Below are 16,802 nucleotides of genomic sequence, written 5' to 3'. Positions count from 1 at the left end.
TCGATGTCCACCAGCTGTTCAGTGACTGCAAACAAGTTTATGATAGTATAAAAAGGGATCAACTTTGGAAGGCAATGCAAGAAGCAGGAGTCCCTAACAAGCTGATACGATTTGTTCAAATGGCTTTGAGAAGAACAGTATGCGAAGTGAAGACTGAGGGCACTTTATCAAAGCCATTTGAAGTTAACCAAAGACTGCAACAGGGTGATGTGCTCTCCACTATTCTGTTTAATGTCGCCTTGGAGATTGGAAAGTGTAATGCGAAAGACACAAAGCAACAACCCTGGGGAGACACAGTTTAATAGAATGACTCAGGAGCTTACATATGTTAATGATACTGATTTGTTATCCAGGAAAAAACAGGACCTGGAAGAAAAGCTTGAAAAAGTAGGAAGAAATGGTGCGGAGATGGGGGTGACCATTAATCACTCAAAGACTAAGCATATGTTAACATCTAGGAAAAGATATAGTGAAGGAGAAAGAAGCATGACTTCGAACAGAAAAGAATATGAACGCTGTGAAAGCTTTAAATATCTTGAGTCACTGGTAACTGAGAATAATGATATGAGAGAAAAAACATGCAAGGATTGCAGCTAGTAAAGTATTTAAAGCAAGGAGCCTTAGTAGGAACCTGAAGCTGACTGTGTATCGTACAGTAGTTAGACCTGTGGTGATTTATGGTTCAGAAACCTGGACTATGACACAAAATGATGAGGAGTTGTTGCTGAGATGAGAAAGGAAAATACTTAGGAGAATCTACAGGCCAGTGAATGATAGGGGTTTTTGGAGAATCAGAAATAATAAGGAGATCAGAGAGTTGTACAACAAACCAGATATCATGACTGGAATAAAGAGTAATACACTACGTTGGTTGGGACATGTAGAAAGAATGGTGGAGAACAGCACAGTCAAGAAAGGTTCCAAAAGAAAACCCGGTGGACGTCGTATAAGGGGCAGACCAAGGACCAGATGGCTAGACAACGTGGAGGAGGACTTGAGAAGGATAGGAGTGAGAAGATGGAGAGGCAAGGCAGTGAGCAGAGAAGAGTGGGTGGAGGTTGTCCGGGAGGCCAAGGCCCTACAAGGGCTGTAGTGCCAAGGAGGTGGTGGTGGTGGTGGTGGTGGTGGTGGTAGTGGTGGTGGTCACTGTCACCCTGTTCTCACCCTACAACACATAAGAACCACATCAGAAACCGATTTTCAGTCACTTGGGTCATTCTTTTATATAAATGCGGCAGAGCTACATCCTTGTAGCTTGTTCAGGAAACATTTTACTATTTGCACACAAAAACTAAGAAAATACTGTTTTGGATTTGCGTGTGGTTTTTCTTTTTGCTATGCAACGTTTATCATGTGATTTCATAAAAAATTGATATGTTATAGCTGAACATTCATATTTAGCGGTGAAGTGGCTACCTTTTTGTTATTAGTCACAGTTTTTATGATGTTTATAAATGAAGTACCAAAACTCATTGAACGTAATTTGAAGAATTTGCAGTGAAGAATAACCTCACTGCATATTTCACATATTGTGCACTTTTGGTCATGTATTGCAGCATACCAACGGAAGCTAACGTACCGAAGTAATTTCTTATCATGGTAGGAAAGCTGTATTTTCCCAGTGATGAGTAAATGGATTGTATGTCTTGGTGGTACGCCACACATGATAAGTTTCTGCACGCCGTGCAGAGTGCAGCATGACAAGTCACTACACACAAACAGTTCAAGATACTGAAACAATGTTTTCAGCACATAATGTACGCAAAGAGATAAGTAGTTCTCTGTACAATAAATACTGAGATGTTTCTACCTCTCATAATGTGGAAGTACATTAATGCCATTTGTTAGCTTATGAAAGGAATATAGTGCTATAATGCAAATCAATGTTTTATTTAGACTTGTCAAAAACAGCAGCAAGTAAAAGTACAAAGTTGTATCTGGCAAGAAGTTTTAACATATTGAGAAAAGCATTCTATACCAGTTTCATCACAAATGTTACATGTAATGGTACACAGTTCAATTTACTTAAATTGATTTAACAACTGAAAATTGAATGTCAAATAAACACTAAAACACAGTGCTTTACACAAGAGCTCACCACTGAACAAATATAGTAGTACACATCATCTTTACAGCTGAAAATATTTTGTTTACCATGTGAGTTTCCTTCCAATAAATCATAAATCACAATTGACTTGGTATGAATTTTGCAAGTTTGTTTGTTAGGTCCGACATTGTTCTTCCATTTACACTGCAGTATTGCTTTAAGGTCTGATTTGTACCCTCTTTTGTAATTTACTATATAGACGTTCAAAAATGTTTACAGTGATTCCTCTTAGTTGCGACACATACAATTAGTGAGTTAGAGAATCATTCTTAAATCTCAGTATCTAACTTTTTATTCCCTTTCTATGTGTACATCATTCATGGGTCATGGCTGATATTTATATATGACTATTACTATTTTGTTATTTTAGGCGTGGAACTGCACAATGTCACAAAAATCTATAAAGGAATTTTTGGAGGTGGTACTAGTGCTAAAATATCTCAGATCATTTGTATTGGCATTACTAATGACAGTGGCCAGTCTCAATCTGATAGTAGTAATATTAGTCAAAGATACTTCGAGAAAGCACAAGCACTGATACTGTTAGGCTAAATATTTCATATGAATGTTTCTTCCTATGCTTGTGTTGTTATACACAGAAGAGCCAAATAAACTGGTACACCTGCCTAATATCATGTAGGACCCCCACAAGCACACAGAAGTGCCACAACACAATGAAGCATGAACTCAACTAATGTCTGGAGTAGTGCCGGAGGGAACTGACACCATGAATCCTGCAGGGCTGTTCATAAATCTGTAATAGTATGAGGGGGTGGAGATCTCTTCTGAACAGTACGTTGCAATGCATCCCAGATATGCTAGATAATGTTCATGTCTGAGGAGTTTGGTGGCCAGTGGAAGTGCTTAAACTCAGAAGAGTGTTCCTGGAGCCAGTCTGTAAAATTCTGGATGTGGGGGTGTCGCATTGTCCTGCTGGAATTGCCCAAGTCCGTCAGATTACACAATGGACATTAATGGATGCATGTGATCAGACAGGATGCTTACACACCCAACACCATTACAGAGCCTCCACCAGCATGAACAGTCACCTACTGACATGCAGTGTCCATGGATTCATGAGGTTGTCTCCATACCCATACACGTTCATCCACTCAATACAATTTGAAATGAGACTCGTCCGACAAGACAACACGTTTGCAACTAGCTCCAATGTTGGTGTTGGCGGGCCCAGGTGAGGCGTAAGGCTTAGTGTCATGCAGTCATCAAGCATACACGAGTGGGCCTTCGGCTCCAAAAGCCTATATCAATGATGTTTTGTTGCTGACACTTGTTGGTGGCCCAACACTGAAATCTGCAGCTCTTTGTGGAAGAGTTGCACTTCTGCCATGTTGAATAATTCTCTTCAATCATCATTGGTTCAGTTCTTGCAGGATCTTTTTCTGGCCACAGCAATGTCAGAGATCTGATATTTTACTGGATTCCTGATATCGACAGTAGACTCGTGAAATAGTCATACAGGAAAATCCCCACTTCATAGCCACCTCAGAGATGCTGTGTCCCATCACTCATGTGTCAACTGTAGCACCACATTCAAACTCACTTAAATCTTTATTATCTGCCATCGTAGAAGAAGTAACTGATGTAACAACTGTGCCATACACTTGTCGTCTTACATAGGCGTTGCCAACCACAGCGCTGTATTCTGCCTGTTTACATCTCTCTGTATTTGAATATGCATGCCTATACCAGTTTCTTTGGCACTTCAGTGTATTATGTGCTCAACATTAACATACATTGCTTGATGAAAGCTCTTTCTATGCTAGTGTGATGTGAGCAAGAAACATCATGTTGCACGATTTTATCCTTAACGATTTCAGGTTGAGGCAATGGACAAAAAAGTTGTGGCCATAGGACTGTCAAAGCATGCAGACACCCCAGTTTCACATGAAAACACAATGGGCTCTACTTCAAGTATACCTGTTTTTGAAAAAAAATTCCACCCATCACAGAAGCATAAGAAATCGAAGACCTTGTAAATCAGAATGGTTTTTGGCTTATCCAGGGCTACGTTATGAAGAAAAGAGCATTTGGCCCATCCACTTAGTGAACAATAGAAGACCACAGAAAGAGATGACTTTTCTTAAAAAAGGTTTATGAAGAAAAAGAAAAGAAGGGAACAGAAGAAGAAGAAGAAGAAGAAGAAGAAGAAGACACGGAAAAGCTGAAGATACACAAGAAGAGTCTTTTTCATCGAAGGCCTCTCGTAATTATTCAGCAACGTGAAAACAGCAAACCTGTGATTGTCCAGGTCGCGATCAGGAGAAAGCTAGAACTGCTTTACTAGTAATTACCAGTTCACTCAGGTTCCTATGTTGAATAGGAAACACACTGAGAGGTCATGAAACGGTCTCTGGGAACCCCTTGATACTTCTTGATGAGAAGAAGAATGCTGTGCCAGAACTGAAGATATGGCTGATACACCGTGACCATGTCATTTGGGTGGTGCCAGCAATACAAAATTAAGTACTGGAAATTATGGCTCCCACGATCCAGCGAGAAATTGTGCAGCAAATAAAAAATTCCCCACTTCATAGAATTATGGCAGATTCGATGAATGATGTGGCTGGCCAGGTGCAGTTCACTCTTTGTGTATGTTGTGTTGACCCTGACACACTCAAAATAAAAGAACTTTTCCTGGTTTTTTTATAGTCTGCCGGACTCCAAGGTGCAAACACTGGCAACTATCATTAAAGACATCCTTCTAAGACTGTCACCAGGTATTGGGTTTCTACACGTCCACTGTTTCGATGACGCAGCTAACATGTCTGGGCGGAACAGAGGTGTGAAGGAAATCCTTATTCAAGATCAGCCAACGAGTTGTTACATCCACCACAGCAATCATTGTTTGGATCTGGCACTATAGGAAATTACAAGAAGCTGTGATCCATTGTGTGATGTACTGGTAACTGTGAAAGACATCTCATATATAATTCTAGAATCTGCAAAAAGAAAAGACATGCATGCAGATGTGGTGGTCAATGTGGTGTCAATCAAACAAATCCAAGCCCAAAAGCTCAATGACTGATTCCAATGCGTCTTTAAGAGTAAAATCTTTGACACGTTTCAGGGACAACTATGAGCAGGTCCAGAAAATGGTGAAAGAGATAGTGAATGTATGCAGCTCAGTTAGAGACAAAAGAAGGTCAGTCCTTTGGACCTATGCGAAGTGGCTCAAAAAGTTTGAAACTATTTTTTATATACCAGTAGCAACTGAAGTGCTTGGACTGTGTCAGGGACTGGCCAGATCCCTACAGAATCGAAATTTCAATGCAGCTGGAGTGAAACATTCTGTAGATGTTCTGAAAGTAGCTCTTGCAAGTCTTAGAACTATGGACACATTTGATATGCTGTTAGAGAAATCCAAAATTTTCTAAAAACCTAAATATGAAAACCCAAATATCTGATGGCCAAGAAAAATACCAGCAAAACTGCACCACACAAAAACACGTCTGTTCCCAGAGAACTGTCTCAAGAACGTAAATTTAGGAAAGATTTTTTGAAATTCTTGATCTCCTTTTGAATGGGACTGAACAAAGGTTCAACCAAAAGGATCTAAAGTGACTATCCCATCTTGAAGAGATACTTATTACATCCTCCCAAACACATCCCCCATCCACAAGATGTTTGGAGGAATTGCTTGGAGTACATACAACAGACTTTAACCAGGACAGGCTTCATGCACAGCTCAAAATGCTGCAAACCATCACGACTGGTATATAACCATGTAATGTATTCTCTAGTGGAAGAAAACTTATTTCTGAACCTGGTAGGGTTAAAGACCTCCTTTACGAAGTTATTCGCCTCATCAATCTGATTCTGACAGTCCCCATATGGTCAGCATCCTCTGAGAGGTCCTTCAGTGCCTTGAGGTGACTTAAAACTTGTGCCACATCAACAATGATTCAGTCGAGACCCACCCATTTAATCCTCCTCCATGCTCATCAAAACAAGGCTAGAAAAATTAATCTTATGAATGTCATGAAAGAATTCATTCCCCAAACTGTTCAAAAGGAAAATTACATTTTTTAGTCTAAATAAACACTAAATAAATGTCTTCTTTTTCAAACAAATTATGTTTTTTTTCATTAAATATCTGTAAAATAGTAATAATAAGATATTGCAGTCTAAATAAATATGAACTACTTTTCGTAAATGGTCTCAAAACAAAGTAGGACCAGTGTCTTCCCAGATAAATGATGTATTTTTAAAAATTAAAGCAACAAAATTGTTTTCAAGAGCATGACCTATAAAATTGGGTCTATATTAGTATTAATGAGTTGTTTCTCTCTGATTGCGTAACACACCTTCCAACACTATTGGTATGCTTGTATTCTTAAAGGTTTTGCTGAAAGACAAAATCAGTAAATGGGTTTACTGGCCCCCTTCAAGAAATAGTTGGTACACCACTGTCTACACAAGAATACATGCAACAAATGAAAACAGTAGAAGGAAGATTACAGTTCTAAGTCATATCACTTGTGCATATGCTTAGATTGCAGAAGGCTGTGGAAGGAAACCATTGTGGAACTCCCATAAGAAGTTCAAGGAAACCACAGAAGGAAGAAAGGAAGATTGGGTTTAACATCCCATTGACATTTGACATCGAGGTCATTAGAGATGGAGCACAAGCTCTGACTGTCTCAAGGTCTAGGTCGATTTAGGGAAATTATGGGAAATCTAAATCTGGATGGCAGGATGCAGGTTTGTAATGTCATCCTCCCAAAAGCAAGTCTGGTGTACCAACCACAAGGGGGGGGGGGGGGGGGCGAAGGCCACAGAAAACCTAAACCTCGATGGTTGGACAGTTATTTGTACTACTGTCCACTCAAATGAGAGAATGGTGATTTAACACTGCACCACCTTGCTTAGTAAAAACAGCAGATGGAACATCATTTTGGTCCATCATCAATTTGCTTGTTAATACACCTCCGTTGGTTAATATGAAGGAAATGGCCTAAACATATTTATTGCTCTTACATTCAATGAGGCTATTAAAACTAGAAAATATCTGTTTCCTTCAAAATGTTTAAAGCACTGCACTTTTGGGATAAGCAGACCAAGGCAGTAAGTTCATACCTCATCATAACAGCGTGGTCATTTCTTTCTTTGTCTCTCTCATGTCTTTCAACAATTAGTCTGGATTTCACACACTCCATCTCAAATAGGTGTTGTTTTGTTAGGTTCTGCACCTTTTCTTCCAGGCCTGTGATAACCTTGTCTCGCTGAAAATAAATGTTTATTCAGAGTCAGTTATTTGATGTTTATGCACTATGGAGAAACTTATAAAACTTAAAAGTGCTTAAGATTTCAACAAGCAGATCAGCTATCTCCAAAGCAGTACACAAAACCATTAATTTTGACAAGATAAAATTACAGATAACATTCTAATATTTAAGTGTCACCAGTGATGACAAATCCTTGGATCAAATAAAGATGCACTCCTACCTGCAACTATTCTTTAGATCTATTGATTCTATCAATGTAGCATTTTATGCTGAAAAATTGTCCTCCTGTCAACTGTAGTAAGGACTAGCTCTGATAAAACTACATGTGAAGTCAAAAACTGGTCACTTGTTGCACAATATACATAACTGTTCACTTTCTAACAATTGTATACTGCTCACTCAGAGTGGTGTGTGTGTGTGTGAGAGAGAGAGAGAGAGAGAGAGAGGAGAGAGAGAGAGAGAGAGAGACCATCAGTACACCTGTCTGGCCTGTGTGCACAGAAGGGCAGGGGGGGCGAAACACGCGCATGCTCGCGAGTTCTCTCCCACACCCTATGTTGCAGCTAATAAATCTCCTGACAACTGACAATGCAGTTACATTCTCCATTACAAGATCCTGTTTCTGTTACCAAAAAACTGATATACGTGGATTATGATTTTTGTTGTTCATGTAATATTTGTTGTGTTTCCATTATGTGGTACCACGCGCCGCCGGATTTGGAATACGCACCAAATGGCATGGACTTTGAAGACCCCTAGAGGTCTCTGCACCATCGCGCCGTAAGCCAGGGCGGTACGTGCCTCCTGGCCCACGTTTAATGTGAGGGCACCACAGTGGAACAAGTGGTCCCAGCGGCCAATAGCGACACCCTCGATCGTGTATGTAAGTGCCTGCCTCTTGCTCAGCAAGTGAGTCTAATCACTGCGTGCATCTTGACATATTGCCTCGACAACAGACAGTGTATTTACCATTCTATGTTTTCATTACTAGTGGATGTCTTGGGTTCGTTTGGTTGTCTCTGTCACCCCGTTGCTTCTTGCATGTTGTTGTCATAAGGTCTCTCTCAATCATCCATCGTTGTTTCGTGTCCGTCCTTTCTGTTTGTCTGTTTGTTCGTGGACCGCCGCGCTTTCTCGGCAATATCTTACCCAATAATTATGATACTTTCTAAGCATATATAGGGAATCACAGACACAGGGTCACTTATGGCTTTCATAGAAGAAAAGGATAAGAACATACGGAAAGTTCATGCAACAATTATCAGGAATCTACCAATCGAAGTCCTCATTTATGTACAGTATTGTTAACATCTGTAATGCTGTCTGGAACAGGAATGCAGTAGAATGAAATCAACTCTTTCATCAAGTGATATAGCCCTAGGAGAATTTGAAATATTAGTGAGTAAAACAAAGACAGTATGTGAAGCCTTCACAGAATACTTAAAAGAAAGCAATTAACTCAACTAAAATGAGTAATTCATTTTTCCAAAGGAGTGTAACAGAACACAAAGTAATGACAATAATTTCAAAATAAAAACATCTCATGGCTGGGATGGTATATCACCTACATCACTTGAAGTATGCAGAAATTAACTAACAAAGCCACAAACACATTTAATAAACAGCTCAACTGAGCTGTCTTTTATATTATATGAATGAAGTTATAATGAAAATAGACAGATAAGACTCTGAATTGTGGGGTGCCCCAGGGAATTATTCTTGCATGTATTAATAACAAAACACTGTGTTATAACTTCAAGTTGAACAAATATATTTCAAGGAAGACGCAATACATAACAGTCAAATCATAACTGAGTCCAAATCTAGCGGCCGCTGGCCGGCTGGCCGCTTACCTATGTAGCGCTGCTGCTGTATGGCTGGCAGACAGCGCCACATGTAGAGGACGCGCATAACTGCACGGCGGCACTTTGAAAGATTGGCGAGTCACAACACTTTTCCCCCCTTTTAATTTTTTGCACAGGTCTTGATGGAGGTGGCCTGTAGATTGCTAACGTCCATAGGTGTTGTTTGACTGGCCGTGAAGTCTCGAGGAGGAGGCTTCCCGTAGGGATGGAAGTGTCCCCGATGATAACAGTTCGAGATGACAGGAGACGTGGGGGTCCAATCTACTGGGGCCCCGTGCACCAACCTGCCCGTTGCGGCAAGTCCGGTTGTTATAACAGGAGACATGGGCGATGTGTCCACGTCCGTAGGAGAAGGAGGCGAGAAGAGTTGCTCCGACAGATGATGGTCATCTGGTTCCTGCATGAGCACATCTCCTGGTGACGTCAGTTCTTGTGCTGGCACCGTTATGATGGTGAGAGGACTGCGGTGTGAGTAATGAGAGATTCCAGTATCCCGAGCATCAGGTAGAGCCGAAGGTGGTGTAGCGGCATCCGGAACAGGCGTTGCCGGCACACGAGGCCAAAGCTGGTCCGAATGACACACTGCAACACCCGTGTCCGTCTGGATTTCATACAGGCTTCGGCCACGGTGTCGTAAGATGTGGCCAGGACTCCATTTTGGCTGCCTGGCATATCCCCGTACCCACACAAGGTCGTCTGCGGTGAACCGGCCAAGCGAAGGCACCCGTGGCCATGAGGTGGAATGCCGCAGTAGATGAAGTAGCGTGCGGGGCTGTCGGCCATGTAAGAGCTCAGCCGAGCTGTGGTCACCCATGGGGGTGAAACGGTAAGAAGCCAGAAATTGGAGAAATGCATCATCAGCAGAAGAAGTCAGGAGTTTCCTCATCTGAGCCTTAAATGTGCGGACCAGTCGTTCAGCCTCACCGTTTGACTGTGGATGGAACGGAGGGGCCGTGACGTGCATGACACCGTGAAGGGCACAAAAATCCACAAAATCAGAAGAGGCAAATTACAGACCATTATCAGTAACAAGAGTAGAGGGAAAGCCTTCCAAAGAGAAAATGCGAGCTAGAGCATTGGTGGTTGCCGCAGTGGTAGGCAACATGCAACGGACAATAAAAGGAAAGTTAGAGTAGGCGTCAATAATGAGAAGTCAATAAGAACCTAAAAAAGGTTCCGCAAAGTCAGCATGAATTCGCTCCCAGGGCTTCTCAGGCGAAGGCCACGATGACAAAGATGACTTCGGAGCGACAGCCTGTGAAGCACAAGGGCCACAGGCAGCGACCATGTGTGCGATTTCAGAGTCGATGCCGGGCCAGTACACATGACAGCGCGCCAGAGATTTTGTGCAAGAGACACCCCAGTGCACTTGGTGAAGGAGGCGCAAGACCAAAGCACGCAAAGACGCAGGTACCACAACATGCGGCGAAGATTTTCGGTGGAAAGGAGGATAACACCATCCCTAGCCGTGAGGCGGTAATGCAAAGTGTAGTAGTTCAGCAACAGATCAGAAGTCTTAGCGGACGAATGATCTGGCCAACCTTTCTTAATACAGCGTAAAACCCGGGAGAGGGTAGGGTCAGAACCCGTAGCAGCTGCCAGCCGGTCCCCGGTGATGGGGAACCCGTCCACAACCCGCTGCTCGGCACCATCCAGATGGAAACACAAAGGTTCGTCCCTATAGAATGCCAGACCAGGACCCATGGGAAGGCGAGACAATGCATCAGCATTCGCATGTTGAGCCGTCGGCCGGAAATGAATCTCATAATTAAAACGAGACAAGTAAAGAGCCCAACACTGGAGGCGGTGTGCAGCTTGTCGGGAAGTGACGTTGATGGATGAAACAAGGAAACAAGTGGTTTGTGACCCGTAACAAGATGAAATTTGGAGCCATAGAGAAAAACACCAAACTTATGAAGAGCACAAATAATGGCCAAAGCTTCTTTTTCAATTTGAGAATACTTTCGTTGGGCATCCATGAGCGTTTTGGAGGCATAAGCAATGAGTTGTTCGGAACTGTCAGAAAAACGGTGCGCAAGGACTGCACCAACCCCGTATTGAGAGGCGTTCGTGACAAGAACAAGATGTTGGCCAGGACGATAAGTAGCCAGGCACGGGGCCTGTTTCAGCATAGTCTTCAATTTCTGGAAAGCCGCATTGCATGACGTGGACCAGTGAAAAGGCACTTTTTTATGCAACAGGCGATGCAACAGCTGAGCCACCAAAGCAGCAGAAAGTAAAAACTTGTGATAGTATGCTATTTTCCCCAAGAAAGCCTGCAGTTACTTAACGGATGTAGGGCGAGGAAGGGCATCGATCGCAGCGACAGTTTGCTGAAGTGGACGAATAACATCCCGAGAGAGTTTAAACCCCAAGTACGTGATAGATGCCTGAAAAAATTGTGATTTCTGAGGATTACACTTAAGACCGGCAGTCTGTAAGACATGAAAAAGTGTGCGGAGATTTTGAAGATGTTCGTCAGTGGTGGAGCCAGTGACAACAATGTCGTCCTGGTAATTTATACACCCACGGACAGTGAGCAATAATTGTTCCAAGAATCGCTGAAAGAGAGCAGGGGCACTGGCAACCCCGAATGGCAATCGTTGGTATTGATAGAGGCCGAAAGGCGTGTTAAGGACCGGAAACTGCCAGGAAGCAGTGTTGAGAGGAAGTTGATAAGCTTCTGACAGGTCAAGTTTAGAAAAATACTGGCCTCCAGCAAGTTTAGTGAACAATTCTTCAGGTTGAGGCATAGGGTAAGTGTCGATAAGGCATTGAGCATTTACAGTGGCTTTGAAATCGCCACAGAGACAAATAACACCATTTGGCTTAGCAATGACGACAGGAGAGGACCACTCACTGGAAGTGACAGGAAGCAAGACCCCTGAAGCAGTGAGACGATCCAGGAGACAGGATTGGAGAACCCAACTGAGAATTGATGATAGTGGCAGCAGAACCAGTATCCACCTGCATGCTAACATCTCGACCAAGTATTTGGACAGTGAGGAATAACTTCCCTGAAAGAGAAGAAGTACAATTGACAGACAACACAGAATCAGAATCAGCGTCATGTTCATGAACATCATGTATGCAGTCGGATTTGCAAACGGATGACACATGACCCTTTTTCTTTGCATTTGTGACACGCGGCCCAACATTGTGGACAATCTTCTCGTGAATGTTTCATAAAACACCGCAGACATGAAGGAAGTTGCCAAACACTGCGGACATGAAGGAAGTTTCCGTGGGTTTTGCTGCAGTTTCTTAGAGGTTTGTTTACGGGTAGGCTGAGGCTGCACTTGGGAGTGTACTGTGGCCACATCGGCTGGCGGTGACACGCCACACGCTTCATCAACATCGCGCAGGGGTTGTATTTCCCCGACGTCGCCCCACGCCTCTATTTGCGCTCCAGCGGCACGAGAAATTTAAAAAGACTGAGCGATGGATAGAACTTCATCTAGAGTCGGATTTGCCAACTGAAGGGCACGTTGCTTAACTTCTTTGTCGGGCACCGATCGGATAATAGCATCCCGTACCATGGAATCGGCGTAGGATTCTTTGTGAACTTCAGTAACAAATTGACACTACTGATGCTGTGAAGTTCAGCAGCCCAAGTGCGACAGGATTGATTCGGTTGTTTTTGACAACGATAAAAGGCAACGCAGGGGCTACCACATGCGTTTACTTTTGAAAATAGACAGACAGAAGTGAGCACATTTCAGCAAAGGACAAAGACGCAGGATCTTTCAAAAGAGCCAATTGCGACAACAACCGATACATTTGAGGTGAAATCCATGAAAGGAACAGAGACTTACAGGTTTGTTTGTCCGTGACATGAAATGCCAAGAAGCGCTATCGAAGACGTTTTTCGTAATCAGACCAGTCTTCCACCATCTCTCCGTAAGGAGGAAAAGTAAGTAGAGACAACGACAAGAGATGCCGCGACGAAATCACGAATCGCATTTGTGAAAAGTGTTTGCTGTTCTATGAGACCTTGCAATAGTTGCTCTAAAGTAGCCATGGAAATGTGGGTCAACGATGGAAAAGAAAAATCACTACCTTGTCGCCAATTGTTATAACTTCAAGTTGAACAAATATATTTCAAGGAAGATGCAATACATGAAAGTCACAGATCAAGTAAACAGAGTAAGACGTGTGTACACTTTAACAGTCAAATCATAACTGAGTCCAAGTCTAGCGGCCACTGGCTGGCTGGCCGCTTAGGTAGCGCTGCTGCTGTATGGCTGGCAGACAACGCCGCATGTAGAGGACCCGCGTAACTGCTCGGCAGCACTTTGAAAGATCGGGGAGTCACAACTCAAAGCCACAACACTCCAAGATAGTGAACTATCCAGACAATACATCACTTATTTGCTAGGGCCATACTTAAAGCAAGCATTGCAAAACAATAAAGAGAACTTTGGTTTGAGCACGGAATATCTAATCATTAATCATGAATAAACTTTCACAGAATAAGGACAAGTCTGTTGTAATGAAGTTCTTGTTAAATTATAACCCATCTCAAGTGGACATAAATACTAAATCATTGTCTACACTTGAAACATATGATAAATTTACATTTTTAGGCACAGTGACTGATGGACATCTTACATGGAATGAGCATTATCAGCTACATTTGTAAAAAGTTTAGGTCCAAGGTTTATTTGCTAAAATGTCTCATGTTGTTGTGGTCTTCAGTCCTGAGACTGGTTTGATGCAGCTCTCCATGCTACTCTATCCTGTGCAAGCTGCTTCATCTCCCAGTACCTACTGCAATCTACATCCTTTTGAATCTGTTTAGTGTATTCATCTCTTGGTCTCCCTCTACGATTTTTAGCCTCCACGCTGCCCTCCAATACTAAATTGATGATCCCTAGATGCCTCAGAACATGTCATACCAACCGATCCCTTCTTCTAGCCAAGTTGTGCCACAAACTTCTCTTCTCCCCAATCCTATTCAACACCACCTCATTAGTTATGTGATCTACCAAATCAGCATTCTTCTGTAGCACCACATTTCGAAAGCTTCTATTCTCTTCTTGTCTACACTATTTATCGTCCATGTTTCAATTCCATACATGGCCACACTCCATACAAATACTTTTAGAAATGACTTCCTGACACTTAAATCTATATTCGATGTTAACAAATTTCTCTTCTTCAGAAACGCTTTCCTTGCCATTGCCAGTCTACATTTTATATCCTCTCTACTTCGACCATCATCAGTTATTTTGCTCCCCAAATAGCAAAACTCCTTTACTACTTTAAGTGTCTCATTTCCTAATCTAATTCTCTCAGCATCACCCGACTTCATTCGACTACATTCCATTATCCTCATTTTGCTTCTGTTGACGTTCATCTTATATCCTCCTTTCAAGACACTATCCATTCTGTTCAACTGCTCTTCCAAGTCCTTTGCTGTCTCTGACAGAATTACAATGTCATCGGTGAACCTCAAAGTTTTTATTACTTCTCCATGGATTTTAATGCCTACTCCGAATTTTTCTTTTGTTTCCTTCACTGCTTGTTCAATATAAAGATTGAATAACATCGGGGATAGGCTACAACCCTGTGTCACTCTGTTCCCAACCACTGCTTCCCTTTCATGTCCCTCGACTCTTATAACTGCCATCTGGTTTCTGTACAAATTGTAAATAGCCTTTCGCTCCCTGTATTTTACCCCTGCCACCTTCAGAATTTGAAAGAGAGTATTCCAGTCAACATTGTCAAACGCTTTCTCTAAGTCTACAAATGCTAGAAATGTAGGTTTGCCTTTCCTTAATCTAGCTTCTAAGATAAGTCGTAGGGTCAGTATTGCCTCACGTGTTCCAATATTTCTACGGAATCCAAACTGATCTTCCCCGAGGTCAGTTTCTACTAGTTTTTCCATTTGTCTGTAAAGAATTCGCCTTAATATTTTGCAGCTGTGGCTTATTAAACTGATTGTTCGGTAATTTTCACATCTGTCAACACCTGCTTTCTTTGGGATTGGAATTATTATATTCTTCTTGAAGTCTGAGGGTCATGTCTCATATTTATACTAATTCCAACTGTCCTTTAACAAATGCACTATGGATTAATTCATTTGCATTTGCAATAGGGGGTTGATATCTGGGATGGAGTCCCCACAGTCTATATGGATAGGTACCCAATAATAATTTACTGCCTGTACTCTTCAAACCTCGAGCACGAGCACCATTTTTCCTAACATGAGGGGGTGCACGGTGCACTTTGTGCACATCTAAAGAATAGCTGGATTTATGTTACCAAGGGCCTCTGGAGGAGCCAAGGTGGAAATCTGCTCTAACTCGATGCAAAACTTTTAGGCCCATCACACCCATATATAAAAGGTAATTCTTTGCGCAAATCCCATAAAAAGTCTTTCATTGGAGGCCAAGCAATGGTATGGTATGCAGGTTTGTATGGTATGGACAGTGTTTTATATGCCTGGCACACCATAAGTAGCCATTGCCTGATGTGAAGCGGTCGTTCAGCAGCCTCCGCACAAAGGCTTGGTATGGGGCTTGTTCTGAACACCCCAGTGGCCATCCTAATCCCTTCATGATGCACCACATCAAACATCTTTAAATAAGAGAGTCTTGCAGATACATACACCGTGCACCATGATCTAGCTGAGAGCGCACAAAGGCTTTGTAAAATTGGAGCAGACAAGTCCTGTCTGCTCCCCATGTACTGTGGCTAAGACATTTTAAAATACTTAAAGCCGTAAGGGACAGTGTTCTCAGATCCTTAATATGTGGCAACCATGTAAGTTTACAGTCAAATATGAGGCCCAGAAGTCTCACTGTGTCTTAAAATTAAGAGCAGTGTCCCTCATTCTCAGCTCAGGAAAGTTTAAAATGGAACGAGAATGGTTAAAAAGAACACAACAGACTTCTCAGTTGAAAACTGAAAACCACTATTCTGCACCCAATCATCCAGAAGTTGAAGAGTTAATTTCAACTGATGTGTTTTCGTTGCAAGGCTTGCAGAAGAGTAAAACACAGAAAACTCAACCACAACACTGGACAGGACTTTTTACTACTGATGTAATGCTACTAACAGCTATGGCACAGACAGTCACACTTAAAACACTACCTTCAGGAACACCATTCTCCTCCTCAAAGCAATCAGACACTACACCACTGATTTAGTATTGAAAATATTGTGGTGAGAGTAAGGACCGAATAAAAATTGGAAGACATCCATGAAGACCCCATTTGTGAAGTTGCTCGAGGATAAGATGCCTCCAAGTAGTATTTTAGGCCTTCTCTATGTCGAAAAATATACCTAGATGGTGGCGCTGGTGCAGAAAAGCCTGTTGTGTAGCCACCTCCAGGGGGGCCAGGTTATCAAAGGTGGAGCGATACCTCCTGAACCCACACTGAAAGCGACTAAGGAGTTGCCTGGAGGCCCAGACCCAGATAAGACAGCAGTTGACCATCTGCTCCAAGTTCTTTCCCACGCAACTAGTGAGGGCAACACTACAATAACTACTTGGGCATGTACGGTCTTTTCCCAGGTTTTAAAAGAGGAATTAAAACTGACTCATGCCATAAGTTGAGAAATTGACCTGAAACCTAA

The 16,802-nt window shown here is 42.3% G+C and overlaps 1 protein-coding gene across 2 annotated transcripts in view; it reads right to left on the bottom strand.

Annotated features, from left to right (window-relative positions):
• LOC126198752 (GRIP and coiled-coil domain-containing protein 1) overlaps positions 1 to 16,802 on the bottom strand; it is a 139,761-nt gene that overhangs the window by 79,439 nt on the left and 43,520 nt on the right. For both annotated transcript variants that reach the window (XM_049935307.1, XM_049935306.1), the window contains one exon: positions 7,205 to 7,350. In XM_049935307.1, the coding sequence (XP_049791264.1) occupies positions 7,205 to 7,350 (146 nt within the window). The remainder of the gene's footprint in view (positions 1 to 7,204; positions 7,351 to 16,802) is intronic.

This window comes from Schistocerca nitens, chromosome 8 (genome assembly GCF_023898315.1).
Source record: "Schistocerca nitens isolate TAMUIC-IGC-003100 chromosome 8, iqSchNite1.1, whole genome shotgun sequence".
Taxonomy (NCBI): Eukaryota; Metazoa; Arthropoda; class Insecta; order Orthoptera; family Acrididae; genus Schistocerca; species Schistocerca nitens.
This window is presented reverse-complemented; position numbering and strand designations above follow the sequence as displayed.